This window comes from Bos grunniens, chromosome 22, assembly GCF_055505025.1.
Source record: "Bos grunniens cultivar Pamir isolate PY7600 chromosome 22, Bosgru_T2T1.0, whole genome shotgun sequence".
NCBI lineage: Eukaryota > Metazoa > Chordata > Mammalia > Artiodactyla > Bovidae > Bos > Bos grunniens.
In genome coordinates this window covers 21,288,423-21,301,241 of record NC_141186.1, presented here as the reverse complement: position 1 = coordinate 21,301,241, position 12,819 = coordinate 21,288,423, and the positions used below count along the sequence as shown (strand labels likewise).

The window sequence follows — 12,819 nt, the reverse complement described above, 5'->3', positions numbered from 1 at the left end:
AGTTTTTATAGCCACTGTGTCATTTAATTCTCATAACCTTGGCACAAGGTACATTAGGTATTAACACAACCATTACATTGGGGGAAATTTAGATACATCAAATTCAAGTAACTTTCTCAAGTTTCCCATTAAATCATGGAACAGTGGAGGTTGGAATATAGCCAGCTGAGAGAGATCAAGAGTATATAAAATGAATTGTCACCATTTTTACTGCTGGTTTTCAGGATATGGTGGAGGTGAATTGTATTTTTATAGCAATAATCAACCTTTACTAACTTAAAAATTAACTTGAAAATACATTAAATATTTCCTCTTCCTAGAATTCCGCCATGCTTTTGAAATGTATTTAGAGAAGGGAACAATATTTTTGTGTGTATAGTTCTGTTTTTAACTGGAGTATAATTGCTTTGTAGTGTTGTGTTAGTTTCTGCTGTACAACTAAGTGAATCAGCTCTGTGTATACATATATCCCCTCCCTCTTGAACCTCCCTGCCCCCGGTCCATCTCACCCCTCGAGGTCATCACAGACCACCAAGCTGAGCTCTCCGTGGGATACAGCAGCATCCGTTAGCTATCGATTTTACACATGGTACAGTACTCTTGCCTGGAAAATCCCATGGACGGAGGAGCCTGGTAGGCTGCAGTCCACGGGGTCGCGAAGAGTCGGACACGACTGAACGACTTTACTTTCACTTTCATGCACTGGAGAAGGCAATGGCAACCCACTCCAGTGTTCTTGCCTGGAGAATCCCAGGGAAGGGGGAGCCTGGTGGGCTGCCATCTATGGGGTCGCACAGAGTCGGACACGACTGAAGCGACTTAGCAGCAGCAGTGTATATATGTCATTGCTCACCTCCCAATTCATCCCACCCTCTCCTTTCCCACCATGTCCACGAGTCCCTTCTCTACATCTGCATCTCTATTCCTCCCCTTCAGGAAGGAAACTATTAATGGCATGGAAATAAACAATACAGCTTGCCAATTAGAAAGGGGTAAAAAAATGGAAAAAAATTAGCACTTTGATAAATATGGGCCATGTTTTAAAGAAAACTTTTCAGTTAAACTTCAAATTTGTATGGGTTCAAACTAAGCAAAAAATTACCCATATTTATATGTTGGGTGCATGCGTGCTAAGTCACTACAGTTGTGTCCGTCTCTTTGCGTCCCTACAGACTATAGCCTGCCAGGCTTCTCTGTCCATGGGATTCTCCAGAACAGCATCCTGAACTGGATTGCCATGCCTTCCTCCAGCGAATCTTCCTGATCCAGGGATCGAACCCCTGTCTCTCGCATCTCCTGCATTGCAGGTGGATTCTTTACCCACTGAGCCACCTGGGAAGCCCTATATGTTGAGTAAATGTTCTTAAATCTACTTCTTTGAGGAAGATACATTTTGCCTTGGTTGGACCTCTGATAATACACACAGGACTCTTATGTGATAAATTGTGGCTATAATCGATGGCCTTAAAACAGTCATTTTCCCCTGTATCAGTGATAATACTGATTCCCAGTATTGTCAGTTTCATTAGAAGCTTTTCTCCAGAAGGTAGCGTGTTAATTAAGTGAAGTGCCTATATCTCTTGTTTACTGACAAATATACATTGTTCAAGGCCAACTATTATATCATGATACTTGTTCATCATATTCACCTCTATGGATTTTTTTTTCACCTAAATTCACACATAATAGCATCCTCATCGTTTCTCGTGTTCTTATAGTTACTTATATTTAACACCACCATTTCCTTGTCACCGAAGAAAAGTATATCTGGTGTGTTACAGTTAAAGCTCAACATTTCTTCACTGATAAGCTCCTTTCTGTTTTCATTTTTCTGGTAAGCAATGTTGTTTATCTTTTTCATTAGGTGCATTGAATCCTTCTTCAGATCTTCATATGCAAGCTCATTTTCAAAACTCATTTCAATATCCATGTCAAGCATTTATTAATGCTTTGATCAACATTTTTCTGACATTAACAACCATGTAAATTGTATTTTCAAGACTGAACTATTTAAAGAAATCTTGAATTCCTTAATTCCTTGTTCAGTATAGCAAGCATAGAATTTTTAAAAGAATATTTGTACCTGATTCTTTAAAGACTATAAGATTCCTGGGTCATGGAATTTATTATAGACATTACAATGTGGGGAAGTAAGCACCACTGGCTTTATTTTTCACAGGAAGTTTGGGACAGAGACCTGCAAACAAAATTTTTTTTCCAGTCTACCTTATGCCTTTGGTGTATAACTATTTAATCTGTCAGAAAAAATTTATGATTACTCTATGTTTTTGTCTCTTAACAACTTTAATGAGAGATAATCCACATACCATACAAAACCAACTGAAATTTTTCAGTGGTTTTTAGTGTACTGACAGAGTCATTCAGCCATTAGTGGTATTTAATTTCAGAACATTTTCATTATCCCAGAATGAAACCATATACCCAGTAGGAGTCACTCCTGATTCCATCTCTTCTAGTCCCTGGCAACCACAAGTCTACTTTCTGTCTCTAGATTGGCCTATTCTGGATATGTTATATAAATGCCATCATGTGATATGTGTCATTTTATGACTGGCTTCTTTACTTGGCTGAAGGAGGAAATGGCTGCCTGCTCCATGGGTGGTTCAGTGGCAGAATTCTTGTCTTGCCTGGAAAATCCCACAGACAGAGGAGCCTGTTGGGCTTCAGTGCATGGCTCACAAAAGAGTCAGACATGACATAGTGACTAAAAAACAATCTTAACTTGGCAAAAGGTTTTCAGATGATATGCAGGCTATAGTGTTATGATTGGTGACTTTTTTTCATTTATTGTCATTTTTTTCCTTACAGATGTCTGAGGCATTGACATGTGTAAGGAAAGTCAGTGTGTTTGTTGACATTGTTAAGACTTCTTCATGCTCTCTACTGTTAATGTTTTTCTGAGAAAGCAGTGCTGGTTTGGAGCTGATGTACCAGTTTTGTAAATTTGTTCAGGGCTAAGGTTTTCATCAGATATTATCTTTGCAAATTTGTCAGTGTAACTCTCAAAATCAGCAGAACATGTATCCCTCTGATTACTATATTTTATGCTAGGCACATGTCATTTTTCTGCAGCTGATACTTAGAATATTCACACTTACTGTTGATGTTCACTTCTTCACAGTATATCCTGCTGCTGCTGCTGCTAAGTTGCTTCAGTCGTGTCCGACTCTGTGTGACCCCATAGATGGCAGCCCACCAGGCTCCCCCGTCCCTGGGATTCTCCAGGCAAGAACACTGGAGTGGATTGCCATTTCCTTCTCTAATGCATGAAAGTGAAAAGTGAAAGTGAAATCGCTCAGTTGTGCCTGACTCTTAGCAACCCCATGGACTGCAGCCTACCAGGCTCCTTTGTCTATGGGATTTTCCAGGCAAGAGTACTGGAGTGGGGTGCCATTGCCTTCTCCGACAGTATATCCTAGCATGCTGCAAAACCAAACGAGTAGTTAATGGCATATAACCCATTTTTTGATAAAGAAAAAGCCATTCAACACATTGTCCAGATCTTCATTTTTTTTAGGTTTGCGATGCTTTCCCAGTTGTCATTAGTGCTTAGCTGCATTATCACTGCTAAATTCACATAGTCTTTTTTTCTTTTAGTCATATAGATTTTTCACCACATTTTCAGTAGATGTCTTACAGTAGACCTTAATTAAATCTTTTTTTCCTCTTTTTCCTTTTGTTTACTGAGGTATAGTTGATTCACAGCATTGTGCTAGTTTCAAGTGTACAAAAAGTGATTCAGTTATATATATTCTTTTTCACATTCTTTTCCATTGTAGTTACTATAAGTTGTTGAATATGGCTCCTTGTGCTATACAGTAGTTTCTTGTCATTTATCAATTACATAGAAATATTATTGTGTATCTACGAGTTCCAAATTCCTAATTTATCCCTCCTCACCCCTGTTGCCCTTTGGTAATAGACTCACAGACATAGTAAACAAACTTATGTGTGTGAAAGTGCACCCTTCAATAGCTCAGTTGGTAGGGAGGAGGACTGTAAACATATGTTTACAGTTGCAAAGAGTCGCAAAGAGTCAGACGTGACTTAGTGACGAAACCATCACCTAGCTACACTGAGGTATAATTGACAAATAAAAATTATATTATACTTGAGGTATACCATGTAACAATTTGATATATATTATGTATTACCATGAAGTGCACACTGTGCAGTTACCAGAATCTAGGTAAATTAACACATCCTTCGCCTCACACGGCTACTGATTCTGTGCGTGTCTGTGGTGAGAGCGCTTGAAATGCTAAGAGTAGGTGTTAAGTATACCAGATGGTATTATTAACTAGTTACCACACTGTACGTTCGAGCCCCAAACTCACTCATAGCTGAAAGTTTGTACCCTTTGACCATCATCTCCCCATTTTCCTCAACCCCCAGCCCTTGGCAACTGCTGCTACTTCCTGGTTCAATGAGTTCAGCTTTTTTAGATCCCGCATATGAAATCATCGTGTCATATTGGTTTTTCTGTGTCTGGCTTATTTTACTTAGCATAACATCCACCAGATTTATCTATGTTATAATAGTTGGAAGGAACTCCTTTTTTATGGCTGAAGAATGTTCTATCATATATATCACACATATCATACAATAAAAGGCCTCTATCACATGACGGTTTAAAAATTCATCTGTTAACACTTAGGCTATTCCTATGTCTTGGTTATTCATAGTGCACTGAACATGGGAGTATAGATGTCTCTTTGAGATATTGACTTTATTTCCGTTGGATAAATACAGAGAGGTGGAATTGCTGGATCATATGGTAGTTCTATTTTAAATTTTTGGAGGAAACTGCATACTGTTTTTCACAGTGGTTGCACCAACTTATATTCCCATCAACAGTGCGCAAAGGATTCCCTTAATACCCTCACCACTGCTTATCTCTTGTCTTTTGGATAATAGCCATTTGAGCACATGTGAGGTGATACCTCATTGTGGCTTCAATTTACATTTCTATGATCCTGACATTGAGTATCTTTTCATATACCTGTTGGATATTTGTATTTTTTTTTTGGAAAAATTTCTATTCAGGTTCTCGGCCCATTAAAAAACCCAGGTTATTGTTGGCTATTGGGTTCTTTATGAGTTCTTTGTCTATTTGAATATTACTCTTACCAGATTTATAGTTTGCAAATATCTTCTTCCATTTTATACACTGTCATTGCATTTTGTTGGTTGTTTGCTCTGCTAGGCAGAAAACTTTTCAGTTTTCAGAACTGAGAATTAAGAATTTTGACCCTGTGTTTCTTGAGTTAAATGCCTCTTGTGTGTGTTCCCATGGTCTTTCACACACATCTTTATCATGGCCCTTGACCCATTGACTTGGGTCTCTATGCTCACATACTGCTTGTCTCTTTTTGTAATAGACTGTAAGCAACGAAGTCCTCATCATTTTTCCTCTCTCGGTGCCTATTAATTAGGCTCTCAGCATTGTTTGCTGGATTAATGAATAAATACATTAGATGATTTAGATGTCTAGGGGAGAGGGACTGGTACAGGTTAGATGAGGGAAACTGAGCATTAGAATCAGGTTACGTGTTTATACTGAGGTTTCTCAACTTCTACACTTGGGCCATTTTGGTCCAGCAATGTCTTTGTTTTGAGGCCTGGCCTGTGCATTGAAGAATGTTTAGCAGCATCCTTGGCCTCTACTCACTGGTTTCCTGTAGCATCCTTCCCTCCTCATGTGATAATCAAAAACATCTCCAAACATTGCCAGGTGTTTCTGGGGGAGAAAAATCATCACCAGTTGAGAACTGATGTCCGCCACCTTGGCCTTGAGAGTTGTGCACACCTGGGTGAAAATATTCTTCTGTGATGTATGAGGCAAGTCAACCTTTAAGAGCCTTAGTGTCCCATTTTTTTAAAAATGTGTTTCATTTTATTTTATTTTGTTGTTGCTGTTGTTGCGCTGCTGTGCAGCATGCGGGATCTTAGTCCACTGAACCCCTGACCCCTGTGGTGGAAGTGGGGACTCCTAATCCAGTGAAGTCCCTGTCCCATTTATAAGATGGGGAAAATAGTAGTACATGTCTCCTAAGATGATGGAGAAGGTTACACTGAGAACATGTAAGACTTCTGAAAATATGAGAGCTCAGTAATCCACAGCAGTCAGGTGGAGAGTGAATGGGTCTTGATCTAAAGCTCTATTTCTCTCCGAGTCTACAAGTGCCCTCTTTGTTTCTTTATGTTTCTCTGTCTCTATCCTCCCTATCTATCTCATTGTTTCTCTGTGTCTCTCTATGTCCACTTTTTTATGTTATTGCAAAGTCTTTGTCTTTTTCTTGAGAGAGACCACATCTGCACAACTTTTATTATAATATATTGTCAATAAATGGTATCTTTTATTAATTATAGCTGTTAATCTCTTGCTGTGCCAAATTTATAAGGTAAACTTTATCACAGGTATGTATGTAAAGAAAAAACCCTATTCTAAAGAAGGTACAGTACTATCTGTGCTTCTAGGCATCCACTGAGTGTCTTAGGACATACCCCCTATGGATAAGGAGGTTCTACCTAGAAAGCTCCCAGATTCTGGAATCCAGCTGGCTTCAGCTCCAGTCTTTCTGTGTTTCTCTGCACCCATGTCTCTCTGTCTCAAAGTCCCTCTTTATGTCTGTTATATGTCCGTGTTCCTCTGCCTCTCTGTGTCCATTTCTCTCTCTCCCTCACTATGTCTGTTTCTCTGGCTCTGAGCATGTGGGACAGGACTCCAGTGTGGTAGAGACAGTTTGGAGTGGACTGGGGCAGGTCACAGAGACCTCGGCCTGCAGAGCAGTGGGAGAGGGACACAGTCTCAACAGTAGGCTGCGGCAGAAATATCTACGCCCCATCTGACATCACTGGGGACATAACAAGTTTCCTGATAGGAGGCTCATACTATTTCAGGAGGTTTTTGAGTTGAAAGAGATTGGGATTATGGGGGTGAATCAGGATGTGACTGTAGTGATCTAAACACAAGGTGGGGTTTCCCTGGTAGCTCAGCTGGTAAAGAATATGCATGCAATGCAGGAGACTCTGGTTCAATTCCTGGGTTGGGAAGCTCTCCTGGAGAAGGGATAGGCTACTCACTCCAGTGTTCTTAGGCTTCCCTGGTGGCTCAGATGGTAAAGAATCTTCCTGCAATGTGGGACACTTGGCATAAATCCCTGGGTTGGGAAGATCCCCTGGAGGAGGGCATGGCAACCCATCCGGTATTCGTGCCTGGAGAATCCCATGGACAGAGGAGCCTGGTGGGCCACAGTCCATGGGGTAACAAAGAGTTGGACACGACTGAGCAACTAAATACAGCACAAGCATAAAGCGATGAAGAAGGTTGGAATAGGGCAGTTGGAATAGTCCGTCCAAGAAATGGTTGAAAGAAGTAATAGCAGAACTGTGTAACTGGCAGTGGACGGAACGTGAGATAATTGAGAGTGTGGGCTTTTGAATCAGATCATCATTGAAAGATTGATTCTGCCACATACTATTTGTAGTATATCTGGCTGCAACTCAGCAGCAGTGAACCATGATTTGTCTCTCAAATGGAGATGATATTGTCTGTCTTGAGGGGCTGTCCTGATGGTTTGAGACATTGTGTGAAGTTTAGCAGGAAATATCAGGCCCTCCATAAAAGGTAGCTACAATTTATAGAAATCAAAGAAGGAGAGAAATGAGAGCCAAGTTGTCTTGGAGCGTGAATGAACAGCCTAGTCTGCGAGTAGAAGCAATCTGATTTTATGTGGAGCAGCCTAATTTAAATCTGATTGTAAGGAGAAGTAAATTTTCGAAAGCAAGGGAGGCTTAGGGCAAACCAGCCTTACATTTTACAGCTCCGCTGGGCATCTGTGTACCACAAACCAGGTCATTTATAGTTTTTATGAGCCTAGATAGATTTGGAACACTTTGGTTTGCACTTGAATACAAAATCCACCCCTTTCTTCCAAGAGATGCTGTGAAATACGAGGGAAGAAATCCCTGATATTGTTTATACTACGGCGCGGATGTAGAACATGATGAATGAGAGTAATAGCTGGTAACCAATATTAGATCATGATGACAAGGAAATTCATTGTTGGGAACTTTCGTATAAAGAACGGATAGTACTATCAATCCATTCTCAGAGTCAGAAAGTTACTTTATGAGAAATGATCCTTTCCACCTAGACTTTGCCTTTTCATGGTACTGCGGTTTGATTTAATGCCTCGCTCTTATTGCCTGCTTTTGCGCAAAATGCTTTTCACTTTTCTAATGCGGGGTCCCTCACTGATGATCATTAATTCAGAGTGCTTGGGCTTCTTGGAGTTTTTTTTATCAGGCATTGTGATAAATTTTGTACTTGGGTCTTTCTGGGTTATGTGTGTTTGTCTATGAAATTGGCATGAACTTCACAGTGGCTTTTGGCAGTGTGCCTTGGACAGTATATATGTAATAGCTTTAACATCTACTCTATCTTTCTGTGACCTCTCCTTTCACATTTATCTGCAGGGTTTCATGTGGGATTGGGATAAATCTAATCTGGTGATAGCTAGGGTTTCTGCCTGCCCTGCATTCCTTCTGCTTACTTCTGGTAAATTGTACCCTGCTTTTCTTTTGGAAAACCATTGCCAACCCCATGGTGTCATGGTTGTAGTCTCAGTCTTGATCCCCCTGGGAAGGACATGTCGTTCTTTTTCATCAGAATACCCCCTTCTCCAGTCATAGTGATTTGGTTTGTGGATAAGCATTTTCATTCATTCATGTACCATGTGTTAAATGCTGGGTTTTGTTGTGGATAAAACAATAAGCAAAATAGGGACTTTGAGCTTAGAGAATTTACATTCTAGGTGAAGAAGACATCAAACAAACCTGTAAACAGAAATAAAATTAAATGTCAGGTAATGGTTTTAGGTAATGATTTCAGGGAAATAAAATTAAATGTCAGGTAACGGTTTTAAGTAATGATTTCAGGTAATGGCTTCCCAGGTGGCTCAACAGTAAAGAATCCATCTGCAATGCAGAAGATGCAGGAGACGTGGGTTTGATCCCTGGGTTAGGAAGATCTCCTGGAGGAGGGCATGGCAACCCACTCCAGTATTCTGGCCTAGGAAATTCCATGGACAGAGGAGCCTCGTGGGCTAGAGTCCAGGGGTCACAAAGAGTTGGACACAACTGAGCACACAGCACACACAGTGGTTTTACTTAAATTGTGTGAGAGGATTGAAGAGTGACTGAAGGTAGGGATGGTGAATAGCAATTTTAGAAATGGGGTTGGTGGAAGACTGCTAAGATGAAGTGATAATTGGTCTGAATGAAGTGATGGAATATCATATCAGTATCTTAGATAAAAGTGTTTTGGGGTAGAGGGAACTGTAGGTGCAGAAGCCTTGAGGCTGTAGTAAGAAGGGCAAATAAGTGAGGGCAAAGTGATAGGGAATGAGGAAGAGAGGGAGGCAGGGGCCCAATTATACAGGAGCTGATAGTCTATTGGGAAGAGCCCCTGGAGAAGGGAAAGGCTACCCACTCCAGTGCCTGGAGAATTCCATGGGCACAGTCCATGGGGTCGCAAAGAGTCGTACACAGCTGAGCGACTTTCGCTTTCACTTGACAGTCTATTGAGAAGACATTGATTGGAACTGTGAAGGGAAAGCATGGAGAGTTTTGAATACAGCAGTGATGAAGAAGGGTTAACTAGAGTGTTCCCTGAGATGTGATATGGATGCTGGAAGAGTGCGTTGGGCTTAATGATGTGCTTCTGGTGAATCGGGAAAAGGAAGCACAAGGAGAGCGTGCAGCGTGGGAGTTTAGGTCATAAAAGGTAGTGTGATGTCCTTGCTGTCTGTTGGATGACTCCCTCTAAGGGAAGCCCACTGCCATGTCACCAGGACACTCAAGCAGTCCTACTGTGGTCACCAGCCAGATAACTTTCTGGTGGAAGATAACGTCACGTTGGTGTTTAGTCATGAAGTCATGTCCTACTCCTTGTGACCCCGTGGACTGTAGCCCACCAGGCTCCTCTGTCCATGGGATTTCCCAGGCAAGAGTACTAGAATTGGGTCACCATTTCCTCCTCTAGGGGATCTTCCCAACCCAGGGATCAAACCCGTGTCTCCTGCATTGGCAGGTGGATTCTTTACCACTGAGCCACCAGGGAAGCCAGAAGTGTATATGATATCAATGTCTATTCCATTTCAGAATTGGTTTTCATCTCTCTAAAGAGGAATGCTTTGACCACATTGATACAATCAAGTGCCCAAAGCACTCCAACCTAAACGTTTATCTTTTGTGAATCAGGACTCTAAGGAAAGGGCAAATATTAATAGCAGATCTTAGGCATGGAAGTCTGCATTTTGGGTAGTTTTATTAGATTGGTTGATTGGAAAAAACCTGGATCTCAATTTAATTTGTAACAAAAATTTAATCAATGAATTGAACCATTTTTTAAATAATATGAAGAAATGGGACTGATTTAAATATTTAACACAGAGAAGTGCTATTATGGCATATCAAAGAATACCTTGATTGGTTATTAAGCAAATGCAAAAACTTATAATGTGCGAAAAATGTAATGACATGGGAAAAATATGTGAAAGTCTTAATGAATAAGCCGAAGATAAAATTAGATTGATTCTGTTGATGTAACTGTTAAACAAAAACCTGCTGCTAAGCCACTTTAGTCGTGTCTGACTTTTAGTGACCCTATGGACTATAGCCCACCAGGCTCCTCTGTCCATGGAATTCTCAGGCAAGAATACTGGAGTGGGTTGCCATGCCTTCCAGGAGATCTTCCTGACCCAGGGATCGAACCTGAATCTCTTATGTCCCCTAAATATAAACCTAGATAAGGATATAAAAACTATAATTCAAAGAGGTTATTGATTAGAATAGTAGAATTCTTAGTGTTTAGGTCTCTGTACTTATAATGTCACTCGTGAACTTTTAAAATGTTGCATTCCAGTTAGACTTTACTTTCCAGATATGTCCTTATTAGTGGAACCCTTGCCTGTGATAACCTCAAGTCTAAAGTTCTATGAATACAGTGTGAATTTTGGATTCCTTTCTTAGCTGTACTTTGTGTCTTTACTATAAAGCATCTCCTTTGGGTTGTTATCATTGGGTTAGTTTCCTGAGATTTAGCAACTAGGCTTGGGGTCTAAGCATTTTCTTTCTTGTTATTCTTTTATAAGATTTATTTATTTATTTTCGGCTTTTCTGGGTCTTTGTTGTTGCCTGTGGACTTTCTCTAATTGCAGTGTGTAGGCTTCTCATTGCCGTGGCCTCTCTTATTGCAGAGCATGGGCTCTAGGCACGCAGACTTCAGTCCTGTGCTAGCTCAGTAGTTGTGGCCTGCGGGCTCTGGAGTGCTGGCTTAGCAGTAGTGGCGCTCAGGCCTCACTGCTCCATGGTATGCTGGATCTTCCCGGACCGGGGATGGAACCTGTGAACCATGCTTTGGCAGGCAGATTCTTTACCACCAGACCATGAGGAAAGCCCTAAATATATTCATGTATACAAAATCTCATGATTTAACAGAAGGATTGGGTCCAATATCTGAAGTGTTCTGCTTTAGAGTTTTCCAAATTTTAGTTATCCTTTAGATTTTAACTACAGTCATGAGCCACCTATACTATGAATTATATAATGATATTTTCTTTAAGTCGAGTAACGCATTCATATGTTGCTATTGCTCCTCACAACCTCAGGTATTTATTCATTGTGGAAGCTCAGATGATGGACCCAGATGTAACCTCAGGATCCTCTTTATTACAGCGTCTCAAGGACCCCTCTTTCCAAGTTCCCTTCTCAATACAGCCAAGAGGCTAGATCTCATCAATAAAATGTGAGTGGATGGGGATAAATGAACATTTCTGTCATGTTTAAAGATCTAATAATAAGAGCTTTATGAAATATAAAAGGAGATATTCGATGAAAAGTTAAATATATCTGGGCTGTTTCCAGGTGAGGTCACAGGTTGGCTTTATAGCAAATTCTTGAAAGATCTTCATTTCTTCTCACTCCATTGCACCCTGAGTTAAGGTGGCTGCCTGTATGCAGGGTTTTCTCAGGGCACTTAGGTAATACAAGTTTATCTGAGAGATAGATGGGGTTATTTTTTTCCCTAGCTTTTTACTGACTTCCAGTAAGAGAAGGAGAGCTCTTTCTACATTGTTTGCCATTTGACTTTGGTGCTTCCTTAGAGAGTGAAAAATACTTCGCCATTGAGTTTGGCCATATGACTTGGTTTGGTCAAGAGGATGTGACATAAGTAGAGCCTTACAGGTGCTTGTGTGGTTTAGTTTGACCTCTTGCATTAGACACACATGTTCCAGGAGGCTGGTTCAAGGAGAATAAAGGGACACGTGGAACTGATTAGAATGCATTCTGCAGCCTGGAGCCAAGCCCAGCCAAGCTCAGTTGAGTCACAGCCTGCCTGCAGACCCATGAGTGAGAAATAAATGCTTATTTTTGAGAGCCGCTACATTTAAGGTCTTTTTATTACCCAGCTACATTGCAGCAAACCTGACAGATACTCTGAGTACATACAGTTGTCCAGAAAAGTCAGTTTCTCTGCAAGATATTGAGAGTAAAAGTAAAAGAGCCCTGAAAGAAACTTCCAATTTTCACAGGAATAAAAAGGAAGAAAGTAAGAACTGAAGCATGTGAACAAAAATAATAGAGAATGTACTTGATAAAGAGGAAACCAATAATAATTTCTTACTGGATAAATGAGCATTTGTTGAAAAATTGGAAGTCTTATGTAAGACTTTTTAAATGTGTGTCCCTGGGTCTGGGCTTGGCATATTGTAAGGTTATCTGTGCCAGTGT

At 40.5% G+C, this 12,819-nt stretch overlaps 1 protein-coding gene across 48 annotated transcripts in view; it reads left to right on the top strand.

The window, feature by feature from the left end:
* The window catches only part of LOC147348197 (uncharacterized), a 544,560-nt gene that overhangs the window by 162,088 nt on the left and 369,653 nt on the right, over nt 1-12,819 (top strand). For 37 of the 48 annotated variants that reach the window (XR_015151169.1, XR_015151168.1, XR_015151183.1 and 34 more), the window contains one exon: nt 11,697-11,833. The exons of 6 other annotated variants lie outside the window; for them this stretch is intronic. Coding sequence is in view for 1 of the 42 variants with exons in the window: in XM_086366617.1 (XP_086222743.1) it covers nt 11,764-11,833 (70 nt within the window). In the remaining 41 variants the exon portion in view is untranslated. Of the gene's footprint in view, nt 1-1,172; nt 1,308-9,604; nt 9,812-11,696; nt 11,834-12,819 lie in introns of all 48 variants that reach the window. 5 more of the 48 variants (XR_015151201.1, XR_015151196.1, XR_015151207.1 and 2 more) reach the window with 3 other exon arrangements.